Source organism: Micropterus salmoides, unplaced genomic scaffold, assembly GCF_014851395.1.
Source record: "Micropterus salmoides isolate LMB-PRFRI ecotype aquatic unplaced genomic scaffold, ASM1485139v1 Ms_hic_scaffold_12, whole genome shotgun sequence".
Classification (NCBI taxonomy): domain Eukaryota; kingdom Metazoa; phylum Chordata; class Actinopteri; order Centrarchiformes; family Centrarchidae; genus Micropterus; species Micropterus salmoides.
In genome coordinates, this window is record NW_024040263.1 from 14883696 (window position 1) to 14910867 (window position 27172).

The 27172-nt window shown below is 41.0% G+C and overlaps 2 protein-coding genes across 8 annotated transcripts in view; one reads left to right on the plus strand and one right to left on the minus strand.

The window, feature by feature from the left end:
- Nucleotides 1-18029, minus strand: part of adgrl3.1 (adhesion G protein-coupled receptor L3.1) — a 110682-nt gene extending 92653 nt beyond the window's left edge. For 3 of the 7 annotated variants that reach the window (XM_038713552.1, XM_038713553.1, XM_038713550.1), the window contains exons 1-2: nt 17396-18028; nt 6229-6297 (exon numbers count right to left, since the gene is read on the minus strand). The gene's annotated coding sequence lies outside the window, so the exon portion shown is untranslated. Of the gene's footprint in view, nt 1-6228; nt 6298-17395 lie in introns of all 7 variants that reach the window. The other 4 variants (XM_038713556.1, XM_038713555.1, XM_038713554.1 and 1 more) reach the window with 2 other exon arrangements.
- A 1939-nt stretch (nt 18030-19968) lies between these two features.
- The window catches only part of si:dkey-92j12.5 (multiple PDZ domain protein), a 37633-nt gene continuing 30429 nt past the window's right edge, over nt 19969-27172 (plus strand). Inside the window, exons 1-11 of the mRNA XM_038713557.1 lie at nt 19969-20087; nt 20947-21113; nt 22556-22783; nt 23046-23114; nt 23294-23416; nt 23994-24077; nt 25174-25281; nt 25469-25571; nt 25763-25854; nt 26293-26506; nt 26870-26944. Of these exons, the coding sequence (XP_038569485.1) occupies nt 20072-20087; nt 20947-21113; nt 22556-22783; nt 23046-23114; nt 23294-23416; nt 23994-24077; nt 25174-25281; nt 25469-25571; nt 25763-25854; nt 26293-26506; nt 26870-26944 (1279 nt within the window). The 5' untranslated portion in view covers nt 19969-20071. The remainder of the gene's footprint in view (nt 20088-20946; nt 21114-22555; nt 22784-23045; nt 23115-23293; nt 23417-23993; nt 24078-25173; nt 25282-25468; nt 25572-25762; nt 25855-26292; nt 26507-26869; nt 26945-27172) is intronic.

Genomic DNA, 27172 nt, shown 5'->3' on the forward strand with positions numbered 1-27172 from the left:
CATTCAAAAAGGCCTTTCTGGGGCGCTTACTGGGCCCTGTTCATAATTTAATAATGCATAAGCACAAACACTAGTATAAATATAAGAGGAGGCACTTAAAGCTGGATTGTCTAACTATACAAAGGGAATACAGAGTGATCTAGGAGAGTACATTCATTTACAGACTGTCACCTTGACTACTGCAGAAACTGCCCCAAAACTACACAAAACAAAATATTCCCATCACATAGTGGAGTAACATTAACACAACAATCTCTTTGAGTCAGTTTGCCGGCTGCTCAGAGCATTGATGTGTGTAAAATGTCTCATGACAGATGTCCATAGTGATATGGGAGTATTTGTCAGCAAACACTTTTGTCAGATATTACATTTTCACTTCTCTCCGGAAACAAAATCGAAAAACATCTAAACTGAAAAAGAGATTTACTTCAAAGTTTACTGGGATTGAAGAGGTACAGCGGTGGTTATTCAGTGCAAGAAATGTACCTGGAACATTAATAAATAAAAATCAAGACTTATTGCTGTTCCCTGCTGGGGTGAGGCTGCGTATTCAGCTTGCAGGGTAAAAAAAAAAAAAGGTTTGGCATATCATTGGATTTAAACTCAAACCCTCATCAGTCTCACGGAGACAGCTATAAATATCATTCCTGCATTATCAAACATATGTTAAATACCTATTTTAGAGTCACCCCCCACCTCCATATGCATTGCATCCACAATCTTTATAATGATGTTCAACAGTGTTGGAAATGGAAGCCCGTAAGAACCACTGTTCCATGATTGCACAGCAATGTGGTTGTTTTTTTCCCATCACTTTTCTGAAATAGCATAAAACTGGTGATACAATGAGCTCCAGCAGGATGTATGGGTGGTGATTTTGAAGCAATCAATGGAGACAGCAAAGGTAAACACAGTGCTAAATGTCAGCTATGATGATTGCGCTGCCACAATATCATCTCGGGGCGGGAGACCCAAATAACCAAAATCAATAATCTAATCATTTCATATTCAAATCACGCAGGGTCGAGGTCTGGATCTTATTGCAGTTTCATATCCCTGGTGTGCTGATGTATTCCAATCAACAAACCAGAGCAGGCAGATGCATTGAAAATACAGTAATTCAGAGGAGCAGGCGAGTGGACCACAACTATTGCTATGTATCTCCCTTCTGCAGTCTTTGAATGTTTATCATCGCCTATGTCTGATGCTGGCATACATATCAAATGCCATACTTGTATGTGCATGTTACTGTTGGTTTATATAATGCTATAATACCTAAAAGGCCTTCCATTACTGTTGTATACATCTCTATTTTACATCACTGTTGGCATTTTGAACAATTTGATGTGCTTCAAAAAGGTTTGGTATTTTAAAATAACATATACAAAGTTTCATCTTACTCAGAAATAGTGAGAAAATAGTTTATTTTCATAAAGTTCAAGTCCAAACAAAGAAAAAAAACACAGCTGTGAATGACTGTGTGAACTCCTTGTTTCATCAATGCTTTATTGAGCCAGTGCAAAATATTTGATCAAAACCTCATCTTATGCTGCTCAGATCTCATATTCAGGCAGTGGCTGGAGGTCTGGAGGACATTGATTCCCTTTCAAAATTGTAATTCTGGATAGATTCAAGTTCCGAAAACACAGGTTGGCATATTTCCATACAATAGCTGAAAATGCATATAGAGGACGCATTCAACAGATTTAAACCTCTCTGATAATGGATAGGGCAGACTAATATATTTGTATGGTTCTTTATTAAAGAGCGAAACTCTGAAACCAACAGCCTCCCGTTACAGTTGGCACAGAAACACATATGCTTCCACAGTATTTACCAGCACAATTGGATTGTAATCTTTGACCGAGACAGACAAGTTTTCTTAATCTACGAGTGAAATAAAATGTTTTGATACTCATAGTGTTTTTAATGTTTTCACTTCACACCAAATGTATCAAACAAAGAGTATCTGACTTTCTAGTGCCAGCAAGAATGGAATTAGCATGGGCTTGTAATACTTCACTAACTAGTGTTTTTGTTGGAATCTATGCAGAAGCGCCCAAATTGAACAACAAATCTCTACAGTATGCGATAGGGATAATTGAACTGGTAAACAGACACATGGAGGGAAAACATCTGTGAGTGCATCTGCTCATCATCACACCAAGCCCGTTGGAAATCCTGTATTCACAATATATTGTATTCTGCTTTACACAATTAGCACCAGTTCATAAGCAGAACACCAAAAATAGGAGAAGATATAGTAGGGATAATGACTGTTAGAACTTTTTTTTTGTTTCACACAGGCTCTTCACACAAATAAGATGGTTTATCCTTCCAGGAATATGTTGGCCTTAAATAGCTGCTTTCTTCCAAGTTGTTGACAAAGAACATCTCTGTGGGCTATTCCCTCTCGTCAAGTGTTTATGTGTGTGTGTGTGTGTGTGTGTGTGTGTGTGTGTGTGTGTGTTTGGGGATTGTACCACTGCACTCAGGTGGCAATGCATTTGTGTTTGTAAGAGGTGTATGTGTGAGTCTTAGTTTATGCATTTAAGTCAGTGTGTATGTATGTTTGAGTAGGTGTGTGTGTGTGTGTGTGTGTTTGCTCCCCTGCTGCCCTGTCACAATCCATGGAAGGGAAAAAAAGAGCGCATAAGGGACAGACTGGTATCTTTAGAACAGTCAACATGATTGGCCACCAGTCAGCAGACATTGTAAAAATGTCATGTATCAATGATAAACAGCAAATCTAAGATCAACAGCATTTATCCTGACGGTCACTGATGCAGTGCACCAAATTAGGAATGCAATTGTTCACACTCAAAGCTAGAATAATAATTGAAAATGCCACCCATTTATAAGCTATCAAGTCATGAGCCTCATTTAGCGTGGCTCATTGACTAAGAGAGAACACATTCATGTTTGCATGAATGGCTGAGGGGGAGTAGCTGCAAGGAAGGAAGGCCGGACCACATTCGCACATTAACACAGTCACACCTGGAAACTGCACAGCACAGCTACACAGTCTCACACTACTGGGCACTGAGCTGCTCCACTGGAACAGTTAAAGGTTAAGTGCCCAGAGGTCAGAGCCTTGATGCTAGTTGTTGAGGGACTTAAACCGCCAGGATTTTCACAGCTACTATACTACTCAGATTTTAAACTATGACCTTTCAGTCACAAGCTTATTTCCTCTGAGCATATCTGTTACTGCAGGTCAATACATGACCAGTGTGGAGATGATGTACTGAGATAGACAGATCGGATTGTCAGACAGATTTTGTTTGTAATTTTGTTTTTTATTTCAGTTTGTTCATAATTATTAACTTGAACAACAACATAATATGTTCATCATTGTATGATTCTGTTGAAAATCATTAAATTATTGTATTGATTTTTCACCCAGCTCTAATAGAGAGATAGATAGAGAGACAGTAGTTAGCTGGATCAACTTTTTGAGTGATGTTTAGTGGTTGCCCTGGCAACTCTATTCTCATTCCTCAGTTTCCACCTCCATTACAGTTATCTGTCAGGTCTAGTGTTTCAGAGACATCTGCTTCATGCCCAGCCCTGGGTGGCTGTGTGGGTTTGTGTGTGTCTGTTTGTGTGCATGCGTGCATGTATGCACACAAGGGAAGAAGGCAGAGTCTAATTGCACAGGCCCATCTGCTGATTCTGGAAAGCAGGCTTGCATCTTACAGACACAAACAGTACAGACAAAAATACACAGTCAAACGCACACAGACACACACATACACGCCACTAGTGCCTGCCTCAAAGCCTTCAACTTGGACCCTGGACAATCTGCATCCATTCTCTGGCAGCTGTGTGGACGGCATTGACTGGCATGGTTTACATTATGGACTCTATTGTCTTAGGACAAAGGCCTCTACACTCAAGGCAAAGGTCACATTATAAGACAATAAGCCTGTATTCATGGGGGGTGGCAACAGGGGGGCAAAGGAGGTTGCATATGTGTGTGTGTGTGTGTGTGTGTGTGTGTGTGTGTGTGTGTTTGTGTGACATCAAATGCAAATGCAATTTGTGTAATGGCTGCTATAGCTGTAATTTTAAATATTTTAAATCTGAAATATTTCTTTAAATTACATCTATTTTTTATCGTGGACTTAAACAAAGAGGCAGAAAATGTAACATTCAGTATCTTCACCACATTTGTATGAGGGGATTCAATATATTTTTAAATTCAGTTTCACAATTAATATTTGTCACATTTAGTATGAATGCAGCATATCCAGATGAGCATTTATCTGCTTATCTGTCCACGCACATGTGTACCGTACCACCTCATATTACATGTAATCACTGTTTAACCAATGAAACTGATAGGGATTGTATTTCAATCTTCGCACTCATTAGTGCTGTTTTAAATGAATGTTGTGTGTTTGTGCATGCGGAGCGGGAAACACCTGTTTTGCGCAGAGAAAAAAGCACATCCCCCATATGAAGAAGGATATATCCCCTTTCCTGTTGTTCTTTCTTTTCGCTCATTGTTTCAGTGAAATAAAGACAAAATACAGCCTTGATATCACCGAATTAGATTTCAAAGCACGCATTCAAAGTTATATGAGAGTCAAGGAAGGAAAGCATGCTGGGTGACACACACTGGACAGGAAGTGTATTAGAATGGACTCACAAAGTCACCACACACAGGCACACACTAAGGTTATATCATTCAATAGAAAATAGATATGTATATATAATGCATTATCTATTGAATGATTCAAAGCACAGCTTAAGGCCCGGCTCTTTTCTTCTGATTTTGAAAGTACCTAAATTGCTATTACTAATTGGCCTTTTATAATGGTTGTTTTGTATATGCATGATTTTTTTGTCTGCTCTGTTGACCTCTTTTCTTATTTTTGTAAAGCTCTTGGGTCAGCTCATGTCGTTTTAAATGTGCTATAGAAATAAATTTGACTTGACGTTTCAAGCTTGAATAAAAACTAAATGTTGTTTAAAAATAAAACTAATCCAATCTTTTGATGCTCAATTGATATTTTGAAAATCCTTATCCCACACATGTCTTTGTGTATTCCTTTTAACATTTTATTCAAGTGGCAGGACACTTGAGTGAAATGACCTTGGCCATTAAATAGAGAAAACTTAACTAACTACATAGCGAACTGCCAATCCACATAGAAGGACAGAGAGAGAGAGAGAGAGAGAGAGAGAGAGCACCCTAATACACTTTCAGTCAATTCAATAAATTAAAAACAAGATCCCACATGAAAACATGGTCTCAGGGTTTTTATACAGCAAAGATTCAACATATTCCTCCTCTTAGTGAAAAACTGATGTCAACTGGGACACTCTGACTAGCTGTCAATACCCAAGAACTGCACCCTCCTCTATCATCAATAAATTGAATGTGCAATTCATCAGCCCAACTCTAGGAGACAGTATTTGTAATTAAAAAGGATCTCGTAAATTCGACATTTTACAGGCCCAGCTGGCTTGTAAATGCACTGTAAATAAGTTGTAGTGAGCGGCTTCATGGGCAGATGAAGGTCTGGGTTTGTGGTTTAACTCCTTTTGATGCCTTCAAGAGAACAGCAGGCTGAGTGCATATAATTTGATGTATATTTCATTTTTATGCTCAGTTTGAATCTCTGGGAAAGCACTGCATTTACACTAACCTTTCTATTCTATTCTATTCTATTCTGTTCTGTTCTGCTGCTGCATGCTGTTCTGTATTCTTTTGGAAGCTCGGTGGGTCATATCTGATTGGATTAGCAGTTTAAGAGGACACATTTGTCTGGCCAATTAGAGCACTTCCTGGCACAGATGGAACCCTGAGATCTCTAGGGAGAATGCTGGGTCATATTTGGGTTCTAAAAAAGAATAATGTGTACTGTAGTGTCGGCAAAAACAACACACCATGTGTGTGTATATATTTGTGTGAGTATCCCCGAGGCCTAAATAAGCCTGCTGTAAAGAATTTATCACCTGGTTAAATATGACTAAAATGATCATAGAGTGATATACTGTATACTATACTTTTATTTTATATATATATTTTATTATTATTTTTTTTGTACACACACAAACACAACTTTTGCTGTTTTATTTTCTTATCTAATGAAATGTATGAAATTAATTGTCCTTATGTACTTTATATATAGCTTTGGCAATATTGTTGCTATACATTCATGCCAATAAAGCTAATTTGAATTTGAATTTACTGGATATTCAAACACAAATTCTTACCTGTTTACTTTCCTTTGTCAAAGTGAAATGAAACACCAGAGAATCACATCTCAATGGCAGCTGGACACCCTAGTCCAGAAGAGACAAAGAGAGGAGACAGAAATGCAGAAGGGTAGGGGTTATTCAAGCTCAGTGAACTGAAGTCCCTGTCATTTTTCACAATAGAGACAGATAGCAATAATATGTAGTGAATGTGGGGTGCAATGTGAATAATGTCCCCCACCAGAGTGTGTGAATAGCCATAACCCACTCAAACACAAGAACCAGACAGTTCACAAGCCACTTTCGCTTATGATTGCTTGTTTAGTGTGCGGCACACATGCATGTGTACGTGTGCACTGCCTAGTAATGTATGAAATTATGGGATGAGAAAGCTGACACAGAACTGGATTCCTAGCTAACTGAGACGAGAACCGACTTTTCTACGTTCACCAGCTTTTGATTTTGATTGTGTTAATGGAGAGTATAGGGGATGTCACAACGACGTCAGACATGATGGCAACATGTTAGAAATGTGTGTGGCGGCATGGCAGCGACACCTGGATGTATAAAGAGGACTGCATAGAAAAGCATTGTAACAAACTGGGCACATGGATAACATCCAAATATTTTATGATTGGGAGATGCTGAAAAATAGGTTACAACATACTGTATATTTGCAGCATCCTGGCCACTATTAAAAACATTTGTGCTTGATGGCCTAATCCTTTCAAATGTGTAGTGATAAAGACTAATCACAGCCTTTGATATATTGTTACTACCTCCAACAAATACTTGGCAAACTATGCAACAATATCATCCATTTGCTAACTATTTTGGATTACACTATAATCTGTATTCTCTGATGAAAGGAGTGACGATGAGAGGATCAAGCTTCTTCTCTAACGTCATTGATCACAGTGCCAGGTCACAGAAAGGTAAGCAACAATCGACATGATTGGCTGCTTAGTTAGCTAACCATTGTCACCTTTCACACCACGTAATTTGGTATGCTGCAACAAATGCTACACACCACCAGCCTAACCTTGAACTTATATCAAGAAAGCATTGTGTTTTACTATTCCACCCCAGGGGGCATTTCCCTTTTTTTGTAAAAGTTGCTTGCTCCCTTGTAGCGCGTAACCATAATGCAAACAACTACATGCCTGTTGTAGACCTTTAGATAAAAGTGGGCAATAGTGAGTTCCATTATATATTATACAGTGGGGTACACTCTGAGTTATCTATCAAACTTTAAGGTGTAGTGTGGTGATGTGGCATATGTGTGCTTTGCATATGAGATCAAATGTACAGGTAGGTGTGTTGCACACACACGGCCTGTCAATTTGTGTTTTTTCACATCTATATGATACGACCACCATCACCGCCTACATCATGTGTGTGCGCATGTGTCTCACATTGTGAGTGTAAATTGTTGGTGTGTATGCAGGGGTTTGGTCAGATCTTAGATGTCTTAAGTAGGCACTAGTGAGGCATTTGATGTTAGTCGGCTGAATCATTTGACACCTCATAGTAATGACCTCTTAAGTGTCACGGTATCAAAGTCTATAATGGTCTATCTCTGTGCTCGCTGGCAGTTTACAGCTAAAAAGCTCTCTCATGCCATGATAACTGGTTTATATGGGTGGCATTTTACTGCCAAATGCCAGAGGCACTTTTCAGACAGGGAAATTGTTAGCTCTGTTACTAGAATGCAGAGTGGCAGTTATTCACAGTTAGAATGCCTCTTATATCCTCTTTCTATCTGTGCCTTGTCTCCTTTCCCTACCTCCCTCTGCATCTTCTGTTTTCCATCACTATATACATTTTTCACAATAACCCCCCCCCCGTCTCCCATTGTTTCTCTCTCTCCGGCTCTCTCTTCACCCCCGCCCTCCTCTTAAACCTTCTTCTCTTGAGGGTAAACTTTGCAACCTCATCTCACCAGGGTCAATTTTAATGTCAGTGTGTGTATTGTGACTGACATTGCACATGAGTTTGTGTGTGCACATCTTGGCATGCAAACTGTTGCTTTTGTGTGTGTGTGTGTGTGTGTAAGTGTGTGCTTGCGTGCTCTCTTGTGTGTTTGCTGTTTACTGGGAGGGCTGATGGGGTCGAGGAAACAGCATATATCTGTTTGGCCATGAATTTGCTGTTTCAGAGTCTTGTGCAATGCAAGATTTTCACAGGTACACAAAAACAAGTGCATCAACATACTCTAATACACACACACACACACACACACACACACTCGCATCCATAAAGAGTTTCACAGCCTGGAACTCTATGGAGCTCTCAGGCAGGGCTGTGCAGTAGCCAGTACAGGAGGCCATGAGCAATGTCTCTGTGGTTGGGTGGGCAAAATCTGCAACAAAAGTCTACATGCATGTGTTTGCATGTATTCATGCGTATGCATGTGAATGAGTGTACACCCCCAATGTGATATGTGTTTGCATGCACTACAATGCAGGAGAATTGTCAGAGGCAACAGAGCATTGGTGAAAGATAAATTAGGCGCTAAGCTCCCGCCACCTAAACATTACCTTCGTTTTTGTATTACTTGATTCACTCAGAACACGGTATACATTATTCACACATAGGTCAACAATGGATGGATCAATGAATTAGGAATGGTGGAAGAGAGGTACAAAAGAAACAGGTATGGATGCACATGCAAGATAGTGAAAGAATAAGTTTGTATCAGCAGCAGAACTAGGTGGGATTGAGATTTTTCATTAGGACTCGTTTACGTGAACCAGTGGAAAAGGAGAAAGATTACAAATGCAGCCATTGCAATAGTCCATGCATACGTCAGCAGCATACCATCGCTTTGTTCCATCCTCAAAGAGGAATTCGTCATTAAATCCTAATTTTGTCAACAGTTTTCCAGGGAACAGTCTGGTAAGTTGCAACTGAATGAAACAAATGTTTTGGTATATTTTGCCTATGGACAAGTATCACTAGGAACTACATTAATTTTGGATGATTGCACATTTCACAATCTATGTCTAACATTCAGCGCTAATACAGGAAATAGTGTGCCCTTTACCGAGGTGGAAAGGATATTAAGGTTGAGGTACAGGAGCCCGTAGTTAATGTCTCGCCACAGACTTGCAGCTGTTTTTAACTATTCTTTTATCTGTAATACAGTCTTTCCCTAACCTTTGTCAAGTTTTTTAGTTGCCTAATTTTGCTATCCATGTCAACACTTGAATAACGTCTGTATTGATAGACGGTCTTCCCTACTATAGTAGATCTTTCAGTAGCAGTAGTAGCTGACTACCATTTCGAGAGCAGGGTTAAGGTTTAATACTGTGCGAGTTCATGAGAGGAGACAGAAGCAAGATTTTGATCAAATGAAGGTGAGAGGGCTCCTCTGAGAGCAACCAGCAGAGGAGCAAAGACGAGGACAACAGACAGGGAGATTTAGATGGGAAAATGGTGAAATTCTTATAGCTTTCACTAGTGTGAGAGCTAGGGAGGGGTGCTGGCCGAGAGGGTTTTGGACAGCCTGACTGAACAATGGATGGACCTGATGAGGAGAAGGAAGGAGTTTTTTTAAGTCCGTAGGCTAGTCTTCCTGAAAAAAACAGAACCGATTTGACATGATAGATGCTGACCATTTTCTCACAGTAAAACAATGGTGTTTTCTATTATGAGAGGCAGTGGTTGTATTGATGTCCCAGGTCACGCCCATTACTCATGCCTGCTGTATGTAATTAGGATAACTCTACAGTATGCTTTCATGACATTTTGTTTCATGTATTACCCTATGTTATTATGCTTCAAACAACAGATAGCGCCATAAGACACCAGAAATTGTGTTGATGCCTGTTGGTGGAGATTTATGGCGCTTCCAAATGAAGCAATGTGATGCCTTCCTTTAAAGGGTGGAGTCTGCTAAAAGCACAATTCTCCTCCTGGGCTTCGACAGATTCGATACGAGCATTATGAATATGGCGCAATAGTGTATATGGTCTACCCAGGCGTAAAATTAAAGAATCTTGTCTATGTACCCCACATAAATCTTTGAGAGAGAGAGAGAGAGAGAGAGAGATAGAAAAAGAGAGTGAGGGGATGAGGAAGGGAGGTGTACATGATGAAACAAAAACCTGGTTGATTTGTCCAGCAATTGTGAACCACTGAACTGTAATCAACCATACTCAACCCAGGACAATGAGATGTTTCAATACATGGGTGCACACTCACCTAAATACAAACAAAGAAAAAGACACACACCAACATATATCATTCTAACCATAAAAATAGCTTATTATAATTGCCTGCCATGGGTTCTACACAAAGATTGGTTTTAAAATACCAAATATCATTTATCAAAGGCTTGCATCAACATACCCTTTCTATACAATAAAGGTCCTCGTCCAGTTCTCTCTCACTATCTTCTTGATACATGTGATGGATACCATCTCATCTATCATACATGTACCATCCGAGCGAGAGCCAATCAGGGGGTTCAAAACCCACGTATGCAAGCTGCAGGAGAACAGGCATACACTTCCTTTCATGGTTCGAAAACAGACACGTGGTCCATGTAAGTTATTGCTGCAGGTCTACAGGCCAGAGTGGTACTCATCTGTCTTGGTGTGACACTATCAGGCTCCCTTGCAAAACACAGAGGTGGTAAAATGGTTTTATTTCAAATTGTGAAAGATATGTCTGGGACAAATTGACGGGTGCTGATACACGCCAAAGAGTAGTGGTGCTTTTATCTCAAATGAGTTGTAATGTCTTTGGCAGAAACTGAACCCTACAGCTTATTCTAGAGTCACACATTGTGAATGTGCTAAAAGTAACCTAGCAGATGTGTGCACCATTCTCATAGACTTATTCACAGCCAGTCAAAGGGGATTTAACCTTAGGCAGAGTTAGGTGTTGTATGTACACTTAAGACCAGTCAGCTTGATAACATGAGGGGAGGGAAAAACAAAAAACAACACAAATGATGTAAACATACATAATCAAGCCATTGATCACTGCTATTTCTGTTAATATCGTTGTTCCATCAAGCATGACCATCTGGTCATCCTCGCCCTCCTCCAGCCTATCACACTGCACCATCAACTAAGCTCCAGATCAATACTCCCTGGCACATATTCTCACTCTCAAAGACTTGGAATGAAAACACCATTCGATATCAATCAAGATCACAGCTGTCCCACTGAACAGGCACAATAAATGACAATATTATTTTTTCTAATTTACCATCAAACGACCAGTCGCATCAAAGCGCTTCGAGTTAGATCTTTCAGCCTGGTTTATGCTGAAAGGAACCAGATGAACAGAGAGTGGAAGATGTATGTAATGCAGTTAAAGTAAAAGCCCAGTAAGCAGGAAATTTAAGAGGGGCCTGGGGATGATGGTATTACAGGAGACGCTGATTGTGGACAATCTGCTGAAGAAGGAAAAGATATGGAAAATATCACTGGATGCAGTGTGGTGGATATAAGAGGCGTGCAAACACTTGAGAAGCTGGGGGGAAAGGAAACATTGCAACAATCTGACTCTGGCATATTTTAAAGTGATCCTTCAAAATGAGTGACACAATGTAGCTGTTGTTAGTTGAAGTAAACTGTACTCAAAAAACAATGTCACTGCAATCAAACCAGAATTCCCCTTCCATTGTCTCAGCTCCACTGAAGCCAACCAACCCTATCCTTTACTTCCAACACTGAATCAGTCTCTTAAACAATACTGCATTTTCAAATCCTACCATAGTTTCCTCCATTGATAAGAAATGCTGTGTTATACCACGGCAATGGGAGATTTATGCCCCCAGCCCTATGATGACCTCATTGTTCATTGCCCCATAATTCAAATCTGCTCCGCTGTGTTGCATCACATTGTGTATGACTCATTTCCAAGCACCCTATTCTCTAAACAAGCGAGGCCCTCCTCAGCTCGCCATAGTCAGCCGCACAAACAACAAGGCAAAGAATCTCCCCATCAATACTGTGGTGACTGACTTAAGACTTGCAAATGCACGGCACACGCGCACACACACACACACACACACACACACACAGCAACACGCTGTTTAAATGGACTGAGCTGGGAAGAGGAGAGGGGTGAGTGCCATTGTAAATGATTTCCTGCGGAGACCAAAATAATCGGCAGACCTTTGAGTGAGCTTCTTACAATCACCCTGGCCTTGTACACTGATTCTCCATTCAGCCCCCTAATGGCACTGTGTGTGTGTCACTAAATATACAGCTACAGGCAATGTCTATGTGGGTGTGTGAGCATATATGTGTGTGATCATACAAGTGTGTCTGTGTGTGTGTGAGTGTGTGAGAGAGAGAGAGAGAGAGAGAGAGAGAGAGAGAGAGAGAGAGAGGTGGTAATTGATGTGTGCTGCATTGATGTGTGTTTAGAGTATCTGTGGGAAGAAATGCATGCATGCGTGTGTTTGTACGCGTTTCTATTGAGTGGTGACAGCCATGAGTGGGGCAAAGGGAGGTGAAGGGCACAGAGGAGAAGTGTGGACAGGAGATGTGTTGAAAGGAAGAACAAGTGTTTTTTTCCTCTGTGAAAGAGGGATAACAACCACTGAGTGAGTGATTTTAAAAGAACAAAGGGCTGTGGATACACTAGCTAGCACAGAAAGCAGCTGCTTAAACATGTAGTCCAGAGACAAATCAAGCACTTATACACATATACACATAGTGAAGGCCATTTGAAGCCTTAAGACATAAACACAGACACTTTTAATGCTTTTTCACAGGTCAGACTTTGAGTTGCAACATTTACAAGGTTATTGTAAACTGTGCATAGCATGGCTTAGGTAAGATGAACGGTTTAAAAAAATCAATACATACAGCCATCTTTCTCAGATTGTTACCTAGAATAATTGTATTAACAATTAAATGTAAATGAATAAATGTACCTTTTCACAGCCTCCTCACTCCACTTCCAAATGGCACAATTATAACCTTCATCTTGACATTTTATAGCCCTCTTCAAAACATTATTATGAGGCGTTTTGTCTATAAATAAAAGCCAATGACATAAAGCTGGACATGAAATAAAATGTGGGATGCCTAAGAAACAAATTAAAGACTGTGACTGGTCAACTGATCAAAGAAAAACAAATAAAAGTCTGTCTTTAAAAAGACTTATTGTGAGATGTGACATTGATTGATCAGACTGATCACTCCAAAGGAAAAGGCAACGGGATGGTGAAGTAAAAGCCATCAGCATGTGTTGATTTTTACAGCGGAAGATTCATAGTATCGGTATTTGTTCTATTAAGGATTTTTATGGTAGGAAGGTAGCCAGAAATAAGTAGGAAAGAGCCAAAGGCATCATCACATTGTGGCATCACCACAATTTTAATATCCTAATAAATGGCTGCAGGGTAATTTTAGAATTAATTTACACAAATTGATTTCTCAATAATTTGTATCCTTTGTGAGATGGATCACAACGTAAGGTCCTTAGGTTTGTTTAATTTGGCTATAACACAACTGATAAAAACAAGATTAAATCAAACCTGAAAGGTCTGATTGAAGGTTTGATTGCATTGAGGACTTTTCACCTTGATCAGCAGCTTTGCTTTTTAGGGAGTGCTTCATAATAATAATAATAATAATAATAATAATAATATTTAGAAGCTGTGACTACATAATGTTTTAGCTTGAAGAATTACTTCATTTAAATAATCCACTAATCTAACTATCTATCTGCTTAGGCTCTAATTACTAAATATCATCCCATGTCAGTGGGTTACAGCGAACCATCTCTCGACCATCTTTCTTTTTTTACATATAGAACCACTGATTCAGAATCACTGCTGATTTAGCATCACAGCCTTCTTATGTTGTTAAATAGTATGATTACAGTGTACTGCTTAACAATGCAATAACCACTGAGCAGAATTACAAAGTGTATCACTTTCAGTGATTAACAGACGGCATGAGCAGTCAGGCCAACAGTGTACATTTCCCCCAATCAACCCCAAAATATAGACGGATAATAGGCTGTGGTAGTTCGATCAGAAAGGCAGAGTAAGACATCTATCTCTGGAGGGCTATTCTGGTTGAGGCCATAAGAGCAATGAGTCTATGAATGCCCTGAGATCTGACAGCCAGTCATCTACTGGTTTTCCTCTTTCCTAAGCATGTGTCTAATCAGGTAGCAAAGTAACTATGTACTTCTATAGCATGGGCAGAACATCTAATAAGGTTGAATAATATCAGAGGCGAGATTCACAAATTAAGAGAGGTGAACTACTAAACTGATTGCTCCAGTCGATGGTGGAAAACACAGTGAGCTGGGGTAACTCTTTGAGGGAAGGAAAGGGTAGGAGGAAGGATGTGTTAACACATGACTGAGTGCTTTAGGTGGATGAGGAAGACGGGCAAGGATCTGGCCTCATTATTTCAATACGGGAGAGAGATGTCATCTAGTGCAGGCAAAGGCTTTTGAATTAGGTTAAACTCAGCACACAAAGTGGGGTTGAGACTAGGAATGTGAATCATCATCACATTAGGAAACAGTGCAGTGCAATTCAACAGCTCCGTTTTCATTGAAACTTAATATTATCGCAGCATTAAGATTTGTTTTGCTTTTCCTCGCAGCGTAAGCCACAAGAGTGACAATTTATTTATGCAGGAAGGTTGTTTGTCTCTGTGAGCACAATGAACACCACCTTCTGTTTATCTGCACGGCTCCCTGACACAAACCTTTACCTTGCTATGCATAAATTAACTAAACAGAGGACTGGATCCAGGAACTGCAAGTTTTTGAGGAAACGGTTGTTAAATAGTTCTGGGGCAATCAGCCCTTAGGTTCTGTGTGCCCACTAAACAGAATTAATTGCACAAGTGTTGAAGTAAGACTCCCTAATAACCCTTGACGATGGAAATAGAGACTTCAGTAACAAGCAGTTACACTAGTTACAGATCTGACTATATGCTTGCCATTATATGTAAGTGTGTATATTTGCCTGTTACTGTTTGTCTGCAATGGATTATGTAATCTGCCAAGGTTTATTTTATTATCTCGAGGTTTCAATGTGCACACAAGATGTTTAGCATTCGATCCCTCATTTAAATCACAGGCTACTTCCATCGCAGGGTTAGAGACTGTTTTTGGAGCCATCGAAATCTAAACCAAATATTGTGTTACATTAACAGCTCTAAACAAAGAGAGTCAGCCCTCGCTCGGTCAATCAAGCAGAAGAATCCGAATAAGCACAACCATCATAATTTGCACTCTGGTTTCCCCAACAAGGAGCTTTGTTTTTTTTCCTGTGCATCATAACAAGTGAAACGAATCAGTGACCTAATTAGAGGAGGACAGACAGACCTACTGTCAGCAGAATGCTTGATTGCTGCTGCTGCTGCACATTATACAGCTTCAGGTGTTTCGTCAACATCAGTGCTGTGTGGCTGTCAATTCTTAGCATGACCCAAGATGCTCTTCGACACACCTTGCGTTCATGGTATGATGTCTGACTAGCATCCTGTGGCTCTCTGGAGAGGCTGTCTGAGCCGATTAGAAAAGCAAAAACATCCACTGTAGCTGGTGTAAGTTTGGACAGGAAAACACAAATACTACTGAGGCTACAATTTTCTCCACTGCTAAAAACAGATTAATAACGTGTCGGACACATACAGCCAACAAGTGCAGGATTTGTGCCAAGTGCCAATTACAAGTTGTTTTTTTTGCTATCTTTTTCAAATGTTTAAAACAAATAATCAACTTGGCACGCAAAGGCAACCAAGCAACTGTAGGATCACTTAGACACAAACAGATGCACTGATGACAGATTATTTAGTGATATTCATCCCATCCACAAACATAATAATCGCCTTGGAGACAGGCCTGTGCTTTAACAGATGCTGCCAAAATGGCAGCCAAGCAAATCTATGTAAAATTTCTCCAACATAGACATAGAGATAACTGCCTACACTGACCATTTTCCCACCTGCTCGGCCATTCCTTGGAGACACTCTTCTTAGCTGCAGCATTGACAGACTTGTCAACATATTGTCAACCACTCCACCCTATAGAGCCTACATTCTCCCTTCATATCACACTAAACACAGAGATTAACACAAAGTTTGCACACACTATCTTTGCTGATGGCCATTTGCATGTGGAGAGTAGTGACTCAAAAGGGCCAGTTCACAGCCACCCAAGCAGATACAGACAACTAAGGGGCGCTTTGATTGCCAGATTCATAATGAGGCAGACCATTATGATTAACCATATAGTTCATCATCAGTATGCAGGCGCAAAAAGGATTAGGCTGTGTGGTTATTTGTTTAGTTTTTTTAAAAAGGGAAGCCTGCTGTTTACAATGAATACACTGTACATCTGTGGTCACACAAATATGAAGCAGGGTGCTCTTTCTAGTTTTGGTGAAGATCGAAGACCTTCAGTAGTTTTCAGGAGCCCATCAAGGTCATCTGCAACCCCTTGTGCCTCTTCTGTAAATAAGAGCTATTGCTTTCACTCATGAATCCGCATGACTGATGTATCCTGGGGTGCACCGGCCTGCTAGATACTGCTTTTCTTACAGAGTAGCTGGATTTACTCTGGCTTTTACACTGCGGCTGACAAAAAAAAGCACAGCCCCGAATAAGCTAACTGCATTCCAATATACTCAAATAACAGCCACATAAAAAAAAAGGTGAAAAAAAACCTGAGGAGGCAAACACTTAGTGTATCTGTCATCCATCATGCCAAAGCATGAGATCTGCCATTGCGCCCTGCAGTGAGGCAGATACAGGCGGCTACAGAATAATAATTATGTGTACACCTTGGAGAAGCCGCCATGGGATAGTGTGATTGCATTGATTATTTGGCGGAGAGGTAATAGGTATTATTACTTCGCCTTAGCGACATCTCACATGCAAGCGACGCCCATCCAGCCACAAGTCGCTGGACCATTATCATCTGTGCAAACACGGGACGTATATTCGTTTTACCCCCTTGTCTATTAGGGCCAGTTTTTGCGCGTCTTAAGTACAATAATCACAGGCCACATTCCCATGGGCATCCGTGAGAACCAAAGTCAGCGCTGCCATATAGCTTTCAGAGCAGGTCAGTGACAGACACGGGTTGACATATAGCCAAGAGGTTTACCGACAGTCACCGGCGATGTCTGTAAAAACAAATCTAGGCTACATCGAATGTGAAGGAATAAAGAGCGGATCCTTACCGTATCACCAGTCGCAGCGATATAGGCGCATATATATACATCCAGCGCACACTGGAGTCAGGAATAACCTTTTCTGCGCTCTTTCACACAGTCCCCAGAACGTAGATCTCGGATAGAAATATAGGCTATTTTCCCAGTCGATAAATAATTTCACTGATTGGCGCCTCGACTCCGGGTCTGGTTCTTGCTGCCGCAAAACGACGTGGGTTAATCTTAACCAAAGATGTGATGGAGATAAAGCTGAGGGTGTAATAAACCAGTAGCTGCGTGCTTAGTATCCCGATCAGCGCTCACACGAGAGGCGGTATCGCGTCCATCCAATGCACTAAGTCCAGTGAAGTGCTGGAGGTGGGCAGAGGCGTATCTCTCACTCTCTATCCGTCTGTCTATCCCGTCCTCCCTCCCTCCCTATCTTTCTCGGCTGCCTTTATGTTCTTACTGACTTCTGCTGAAGTCCACAGACGCAGAGCGCAGCGGGGCAGAGGACCGTGGTCAACAGAGAGAGAGAGAGTGAGGGGTCAGAAATGACAAACCAATTTGGAGGCGTGGTGGATGCTCGGTTGAGCGAGCGCAGCCTGGCGAGAAGAGAGCGTTGCAGGCGGGCGGAGAGCCGATGGTGGGTGGAGGGCCGGAGAGGGGGGCTATGATTCCTGCCTGGGGGATGCAGAGAGAAAGAGGGAGAGATGAAGTGGGGTATCTGGTGGAAAACACGGAACTGGATTTAGCTCCTAAATCTCTGGACCTAGGGCTCCACCTGCCGTGTGAAAACACATAGGAGCTCCCAAATGAGAGGCGTTTTTGGTTTTTTTTTTTTTTGACACGGCTTGGTGTATGATTGCATAGGCCTGCACTTGTGCCTTTGGGTGACAACTAGAATATGAACAGTTTGTACAGTTCATACAAGCTATACATACATACAGCTAAATAAAGAGGTTATTAGCTCGTTAGAGCTCGTTATGGTCCCTGGACCACTATTTGGGATTTAGAAAGTCAGAAATTAAATGTGAACAGTGTAGTAGGCTATAACAATTCAGCCTACAGCGAATTGTCCTGTATGGGTATACAGGGTAAAGTTAACATTAAGAAAATGACAAATTCATAGCAGCAAAAAAAAAAAAAAGCCAAGCCAATTAAAATAAGGTCTAAATATGAAAATTAGCCACTGCCTTGAAAAATATGTATTTTATTTCATCCCAGGCCACATGCATATAATAATAATTAAAAATGAATCAGTCAAATCAAATCAAAGTGTGTATCCTCTCAAGGCAGCCTAATTTTCTAGCTCCAGGTAGGCATATACTTAATCTTAATAGCTACTTAGCGTATAATAACGTATTCTTGTGCTATTCCTCACAATCTTTGATTCTTTACATTTTTTGGGATTTTACATTCATTTTCTCATAAGGAGGTATCAGGGACAGGGACTGTGTAGGCTAGCTAAATGACTTTGGAGTTTAATTGGCTTTCACCGCAATATACATCAGCATTATTTGCAGAGTCTCCCACTGAAATGCATTACAGGATTACTGTAGTCTAGTTCTTTTTCATTAGGGATGAGCCCTCTGTGCCTGAAGATCAGAGGGTGACATGCGCACTGCACGGACACAATGCTGCAAAATAAAGCGCACAGCTTGCTTCTTGATAGCTTGCCGTCTCTCAAGAAGCTTTTATGACATGTCCCATCGGTAAAGTGTCATTCTTGGTATTCGGTACTGGTAAATTTACCCTGCGGATTGGTGGAGGTGGTGGATGTGCTGTGCTCGGAGCTCAGTGGGGACCTGTTGATAGCCCACCGGCGCTGCAATGGAGGTGAGATGAGGCTTTCTGCAACAAGCTATTCTGAAGTGTCCACGATGTCTGTCAGTTCGTCACAGCAATATGTCTAATGTGCCCGTGTTATTTTTAAGTAAACAGACTGCCTTCATATAAAATTTGTAGTTTATGGGCCTGCGTAATTAATGTAAACCATGAATCTGTAAGGATTTGCTTTTATTCTGAAGCAGTCAGTATCGCTATAATATCAACAGGTACAAGATATAGATTTCATTAGATTGCCGTGAAGGGCATATTGTTAGTGCGAAACCCCACGTGCCTATCAATGGCTCCTAATTAGATTTCTGATGAGATGTTGTCATTTTCAGCCCATCATTTTGCAAATCAAATCATGTCATTGGTATCATGCTTTGATGGTATACAGGCTTCCCCTTAAGTCAGAATGGTCGGGAGGCCATGTGTCTCTGTTAATTACCATCACTTGCTGATAAAGCCTTTTGGAGAAGATTTAAATCCTGCTAAAGAGCTTTAGTGCACAAGCAAGGCGCTTGCAAACAACCATGGCACAGGCCTTGTAAGAGAGGATGATACCATGCTACAGATGTAAAATAGATATTGGTTCACTAATTATTCCTTTGCACATGAGCAGGGGGAGACCAAGTGTCTCTGCCATAATGGATCAACAGTGGAGATTTCTTCAAGAGGAAACCTCACCATGGCACTTTTAATCTACAAATACACTGTCAAAAATGTAAATAGTGAAACTGTTCAAGGTCATGTTGAATCAGAAAACTTTTGTTTCATGTTGTTATTTGTGTTGCAGGTGCCAAACAGAGAAGAATGACATTTAACTGAGACAGCAACTCACAAAGAAACAGTTCATCTCAACAATCTTGTCAGTCTATGATGGAGATCATGGGTAAGTGGACCTGCCGATTTAGAGCGCCGTTTAAAGCCAAATATGTTCCAGTATCCTCAATAAGACTCCCATACCGCTGCCATCATCAGAAGGCTTACAATTAAGGTGTCAGGCATGGCTGCCACAGCCAAACAGGAGAGAATAATTACATGTGCAGGTGGCACAGGGCTCACAGTCCGGTCGGTAGTCAAAACTTTGTGGTGAAGAGTTTACAGGGTCTTAACCTTCTGCCACATACAATTACTACAATTGTGCTTGTGCTCATTAGCTGCTGCTCCACTAAATAACAAGGGCAATATGACCTGACACAACATTTCAGTTTCTGCCTGTGCATTTTTGGTGCTGCAGAATGGATAGCACATCCTCATTTAGTACTATCTTAATGTTTCTTGATTATTTTTTTATGTAGTTTTTTTGTTTGTTTTAGGCACAAGTGAACTAGTTTGAAATATAATAAGTTTGCCAGGAAGCTGGATGGAGAGAAATTTGACAGCATTTGAAAACCTTTGGAACTGAAGGAACCCACACTCTTGCAGCCATGGTTCAGAGATATTTTTCAGACAAACACAGTTCTTGTCCTCTCAAAAATCCAAACACAGGTTCTTCTTTTCTGGATCAGTTCTGGCAGAGGATGTCATTCTGGATTCTAACGACAGATGTTGTATCTTGCCAAAGTCATTTTGCAAGACTTTAGAAAACTCCTTTATTTAAGTATTAATATTTCATAGTTCATTATCAAAGGTCTGCGTCTGGGTCACGCAGCAGCTGCTGCAACATGTGGCATGTGGAAACTAACACAAAGCCCAACAAGAGAAATCCTGACTCTGAATGACACAAATGATATACAATTTCTCTGCAGATACTCAGTGTGCCTTGGAGGCTGTGGAGAGACTGCTAGCCAAACTGAAGGAGAGGGGAGAGGCCCCCACACAGGAGAAACTCTTCCTGCTAAAGAGTGTCCTGCAGAGCCCCCTGTTCCATCATATACTCAGCTTACAGCAAGCTCAGCGGAAGCCCCCGGCAAAGGTATAGCGTGAGCATGAGTGCGTGGGTGCTTGGTGTATATTGAATGGTGGGGATGGAGTCGGAATCATTCCCAAAATACTGAATGCAGGAACCAAACTGGATGAGTAATCAGCTTACCTAAGCTTACCACTAAAGCCCTAAGAAGGGGGGCAGGATGGGGTGGGGGGTGGTGGATGGCTGTATATCATGGCAGGAGTTTGAAGAAGTCATCTGTAACATTGTAATAACTTTTGAGCTGACGTGTGTGTGTGTGTGTGTGTGTGTGTGTGTGTGTGTGTGTGTGTGTGTGTGTGTGTTTGTGTGTGTGTGTGTGGTGGGGGGGGGGTCCTGGCAGTGGCTAATATATGTCACAAAGCAATGTTTATTCACACACATCTGCTTCATCATCATAGCCCACACACATGCATGGTGTAAGTGTTGTTGTTGTTGTTTGAAATTTGTCACACCATCAAGGTATTTAACTGATTTGTCAGCGGTAATCATCCTGGCTTTGTAATTGTCTGTTGTGGTGCACTGTAATAGGCTAACCCTGTAAGCACCACAGGTTTACACACACACACAACCGTTATTATGTTAGCTTTGTGAGGTGTGAGCCTGTAGTCATTTAGCATCTCTGCATTCCCGGAAACATGGCACTGGATTATGTCAGTGGTTTCTGGATTTTTATCAGGATTGACACTGACACAGTTTTTGCTAGTTCAAGTTCTGGTTTCTTATCAAACTCCCAAGTTTTTGGATATAGCATTAAGAATGTAAGTGCAAATCCAAGGAGTGTGAAGTTGCTTATTAGTATGTTGATAGTGTCTTTTATTCTACTACTGCTATTTCAACAGGTGTCAAGGTTGCTAGAACGAAAGCATACAGCTCAGAAATAAGCATCTACTGAAACTCCCTGTTAACGTTTGAAACAGGAAACCTAAAAGAAAAAAGGGAAGAGTCATGTGGTAGTGAACAGAAGCATTTATCTCAGAACCTTATATTCGTGCTCTCCTATCTTTTCCCTCTTTGCTCCATTTTAAACCTATCTTTCTGTACTTTTTTCCTTTTGGCTAACATACACTCACCCTCCCTCCCTGTTCTCCCTCCCACCTCTGTCTTCATTGTCTCACAATGCCCTCCTTTCTCAATTTCTTTATCCTTTCTATTTCCCTCCATCACTCTCTCCACCCTCATCCGATTCCTTTCTTCTATTAATGTCCCCACCTCTCTATCAATCCCTTTCTGCATCTCTTTATCTCCCTCATCCATTTCCTGCCCAATCATTCTCTCCCCCCTTTCCCTTGCATCCCTCAATCCTTCTCTCATTCATCTCTTCTCTCTTTATCCCACCCAATGCATCTCTTTTGCTTCTGTCCTCTCCATTTTTACACTTTTATCCTCTTCTTCCCATCTTTCCATGTGTCCTATCTATCCACCCCTCATTGCTTTCTCAATCCTACAAGGGGAAGAAGATTTCCAAATCTGTGTCTATGAACTGTGGCCCCTGCCAGGGCATGGCGCTGGGCCTGAAAGCACTGAGCCACAGTGACTCCTACACATGGGCCATGGAGAACCGAAGGCCCAGCACTGCCAGATCCGTCCACAGGGATGGCAGCATCTCTTCTCTGGGCTCACAGGATCTGTCCTTCTCAGACATCTACTCAGACAACTGCATTCACACTGAATCACAAGTATGTAAAATATCCATGGTAAATGACAGATAATTTAGCAGTTTATACTTAAAGCACTCCAACCATTTTTTTCTTTTCAGTTGTAAAAACAAATCATTATTCCAAATGTCACATTTTATATTTGAGAATATTATATTACATTATAAAACTCAAGCACAGTTGGATAATACATCGTCTGAGGGTTTCAGCATCAGAGGCTGCTCAGCTAACTCGATGTCATTTCAAGTTTGCTTTTGTTTTACAAGTAACATTTATTTTTTAGTACTGCACTCCCCCTCGAATCTCCCGCACCATGTCGATGGGGAGAAACCTGTCTGCTATTGCTCATGAGGTACTGTAAGCTTACATGGGAAGTGACACTGTAGCTGGTAAACGTGTGTCTGTGGATGTAGATAAACAATTAAATCAAACACATTTATCACTTTTTTTTACCAGTTAAATTACAATAGATTTTCTCTTTCTCTCCCCCTTTTCTGTCTCCCTCCCTTCGTCTAACCTCTGCAATGCTAGAGGCGTCATGTGGAGATGATAGAGCTGATCAATGATGGGAAAGGGCTAGGTTTTGGCATCATAGGAGGACGGAGCACAGGGGTCATGGTCAAGACCATACTTCCTGGTGGAGCTGCTGGACAGGTAAATCCACCTGCCAATTGTAATCGCATAGCCACAACATATTCATTAAGAGTTAGTGAGCCTAGTTTAGCTTAAAGAGAAAGACTGGAAGTGTCCCCACTACCCTCCACTCACTTCTAGTCTTTATCTTTAAGCTAATCTGCCTCTGTTCAACAAAAAAAAAACCCTACCAAACCTCCCTACCTCTTGTAAAGGTCACTAATTAATACGTTGTAACTCGTTTGTTTAATCCGTAGAAACAAGAAATTGTGGTTTTACAGTCTATTTCTTGGCCTGGGACAGTTCCTGAAGTATACTTGACATGACAAGAACAGTCCAAGCTAATCTTCCTTGGACTTAGAGCTAATAGCCCCCTTGCTGTGACTTCATATTTAACAGACAAACATGACTTGTATCATTTTTCTCATTTAACTCTCAACAAGGTAGTGAAAAAGTGTTAAAACTCAAGCTATGAATGAATGAAATCTTAGAACATACAACATACTGAAATGTTAAATGAAGTGTAGAATCTGCAGACTGTATTTAAAAACTTTAGCAACAGTCCACACTAAACGTTTTTGTTAATGGGGCTCCGTAGGATAAGCGTTTGCGCAGTGGAGATCAAATCCTGCGCATCGGAGATACAGATCTGGCGGGCATGAACAGTGAGCAGGTGGCACAGGTGAGATATCATTTGTAAAAAAAAATATTACTAAAGTAGATGATGAGTTTAAAGGCTCAGTGTGTAATATTTAGGAGGATCTATTGACAGAAATGCAATATAATATACATAAATGTTTTCAGTGGTGTATAAAGACCATACATAATGACTGTTATGTTTTTATTACCTTTGAATGAGCCATTTCTATCTACATACACCACAGGTCCCTTTACATGGAAGTCGCCATGTTGCACCGCCATGTTTCTACAGTAGCCCAAAAGGACAAACTGCTCTACAGAGCGCGTTTTGTCACTACCTTGAATATGAATAATGATAATGATAATGAATAATCAGAATCTTTTTTTCTTCCTTAAATCTTTATTGCAAAAACAGATATAAAGTGTACATGGGACATAAACAAGTATACAGAAATTTGATTTGTGCAAAAACACATATTGCATATACATATAACAGTTAATTTGCTGTCCATGTAGTGTGAACTGGGTGTCTGCGTGTTGTTTATATGCTCTGATAATGCTAACCAAACACATTTTTGTAGTAGCATCCATGTTGATTCCACATTGCGACATAAGAGCACAGGAACACACACTGAAGTCAGAAGAACAACTCGGGAAATGAGACCATCTGAGCAGTACGTGAATGCGCAGTGAGCCGTCGGTTGCAATTTGCAACCCTCGCACTAGATGCCACTAAAACGTACACACTGAACCTTAAAGTGCTTTTTTTACCTCAAGTCTTTGTCTGTATGATAATTCTTTATGTAACTGGTGTTTAAATAACAGCTGTCTGACCTAGTCTGACCCACTCTCTGTACGTATCTATTGTTATCCCATAGTTAGTTCCATAGGAAATCTCAGGGAAGCAGATGTGTACTGCTCTTTAAAGGAGGTGGTGCAATTAACAATTGGTTAACTTCTCCACCTCCGCTAAAGAGCAGCGCATAGCCACTTTTCAGTGGAACCATCTGGGAGAGCTTCCCAAGCAGTGGATGAGGCACTCCTAAACAGGGTTAATCTACTCTTGTGTCTCTTTTCTTTCGTTTATTTATTAATTGTTGCATACTTTTCATCCATTCACCAACGACCAACTGGCCCAGGTACTACGAAATGCTGGTACCAAGGTGAAACTGCTCATTGCCAGAGATATTACAAAGGACAAACACCTTTCCTCTCCTGTCCTAAGCCAGGACAGCTTGGACGACAAGGTTTGTGTGTGTGTGTGTGTGTGTGTGTGTGTGTGTGTGTGTGTGTGTGTGTGTGTGTAAAGAATAACAGCACATAATAAAGGTCAAATTCAAACTTTTTATGTAAAATAAATGGCTAATCAGTGACATGTGTAATACAGTATTCCAAAGATGTGCATAGCATTTTTCTGCCTCTGCTACTTTCCAGCTCAATGACTTGAATGATGACTATGAGTTCAGTGTGCAGTTCACTAAGAACAGTCGGGGCCTGGGATTCACCATTTCTTCCTACATAGGTGACCTAAACTCAGGTAATAATAGCTATCAACTAGTGAAAAATGAGCTAATTATCATTATTCCAAGCTAAGTTAATAGAAACAGACTGGGGAAATAGCAGAAGTATGAGCAGTACCCCTATGTAACACCTTATTGATTATTGAGTTTAGAGAGCATTTACACAATCAGTGCTGAGTTTTCCTTCAATTTATCTTGCTTTCCTCAGTCTACAGCGCTGGTGTGATAGTGAAGAGCATAACGAAAGGCAGCTCTGTCGATCAAGATGGGCGCATCCACATCGGAGACATCATCCTGTCCGTGAGTTTCTACAAACTCAACAGATGGCTTTTGTGTTCTCTCATGACAGATACCTTGTTGTCTCAAATATTCTCTACTGAATCTTAACGATTTCAGCATCTCACAATCTGCACAGTTTGCAACTTTTAGTAGTTCCATATACACCAATTAGGGTCTTATTTTAGCTGATGAAGGGGATTTCTTCGAGTTTTACTTTTACTCCCATCCATCTCTTCATCATCTTTAGCTTTTACCTATATGTGCTTTTCATTGTGCACTATTTTTATTTTTGATTACTATTGATTTTTTTTTTTACTTTGTTATTTAATTTACCTGCACTTGCCGAAATCATCCACTCCGTCAACAGAAAGTTTGCTTCAGTCTCCATCATACCTGTGTGTTTTCATCCTGGCTCTTTTCCATGCTCCCTACTTTCACATCTCTTGTCCCCTCCCTCAGGTGGATGGGGTGAGCCTGCAGGGCTGCAGCGAGCAACGTGCCATGGAGGTGCTGAGGAGGACAGGTCCACTGGTCAGACTGAAGTTGCTGAGGAAGGCTGTCCGCCTGAGTCACATCCTGCCCCCAGTTCCTCCCCTGCAGCCCCTCCGACATTCCCATAGCTTCCATGAGGGCAATCCCTACAGAGTGGGCCTCAACAAGATTCAAGAGACAGGTGCTTTTAGTGCTGAGAGAGGAGAACGTATTGGCTGAGTGGAATCATAAGGGGACTGGTTAGAGAAATGGAGAGCATGTGATTTGACAGCATGCACAACATGCACTTGTGTAAATGATTATGCAAGTAATCATCCACAGGTGCTACCTGCACTGTCTGGTTTAATCATTTATGACCAAATTTATCTGTTCAAACTAGACATAAAACATATTTTGGTGCTTGTTTGGATGATGAACTTTGCTAGCTCCTGCATGCTGTCATCTCTCAAATGCTTGCTGCGAATGTGTACACATTATCTTTTTTTTAACTCAGGTGTGTTTGGATACCTGCATGTGTCGTCAAACGTGTTTCCCCGTCTCCCAGGAATCTGCTCATTACGTGAAATCTCCCGGCGAGCAGCATACGCCAACAGAAGACCCCGACATCATTCCAGAAATGGTAAGCTCCCCTTCCCATACTGCAGTGCAGTCTGGAACTGGATCGTGGGACTTGGTCTGATATGCTGATTGGGCTCAGGGAACAGCAATGTGGCAGTGAAGCATGCTCTTTGATGGGAGTCTATTTATAGTGTTGTGCAGCCATGTGTTTATCCAACTCATTCAGCTCATTCCAGATGATTTGTCTCTCACCCCGCCTGCATATATGTCTTTATTTAGACAAGGACTT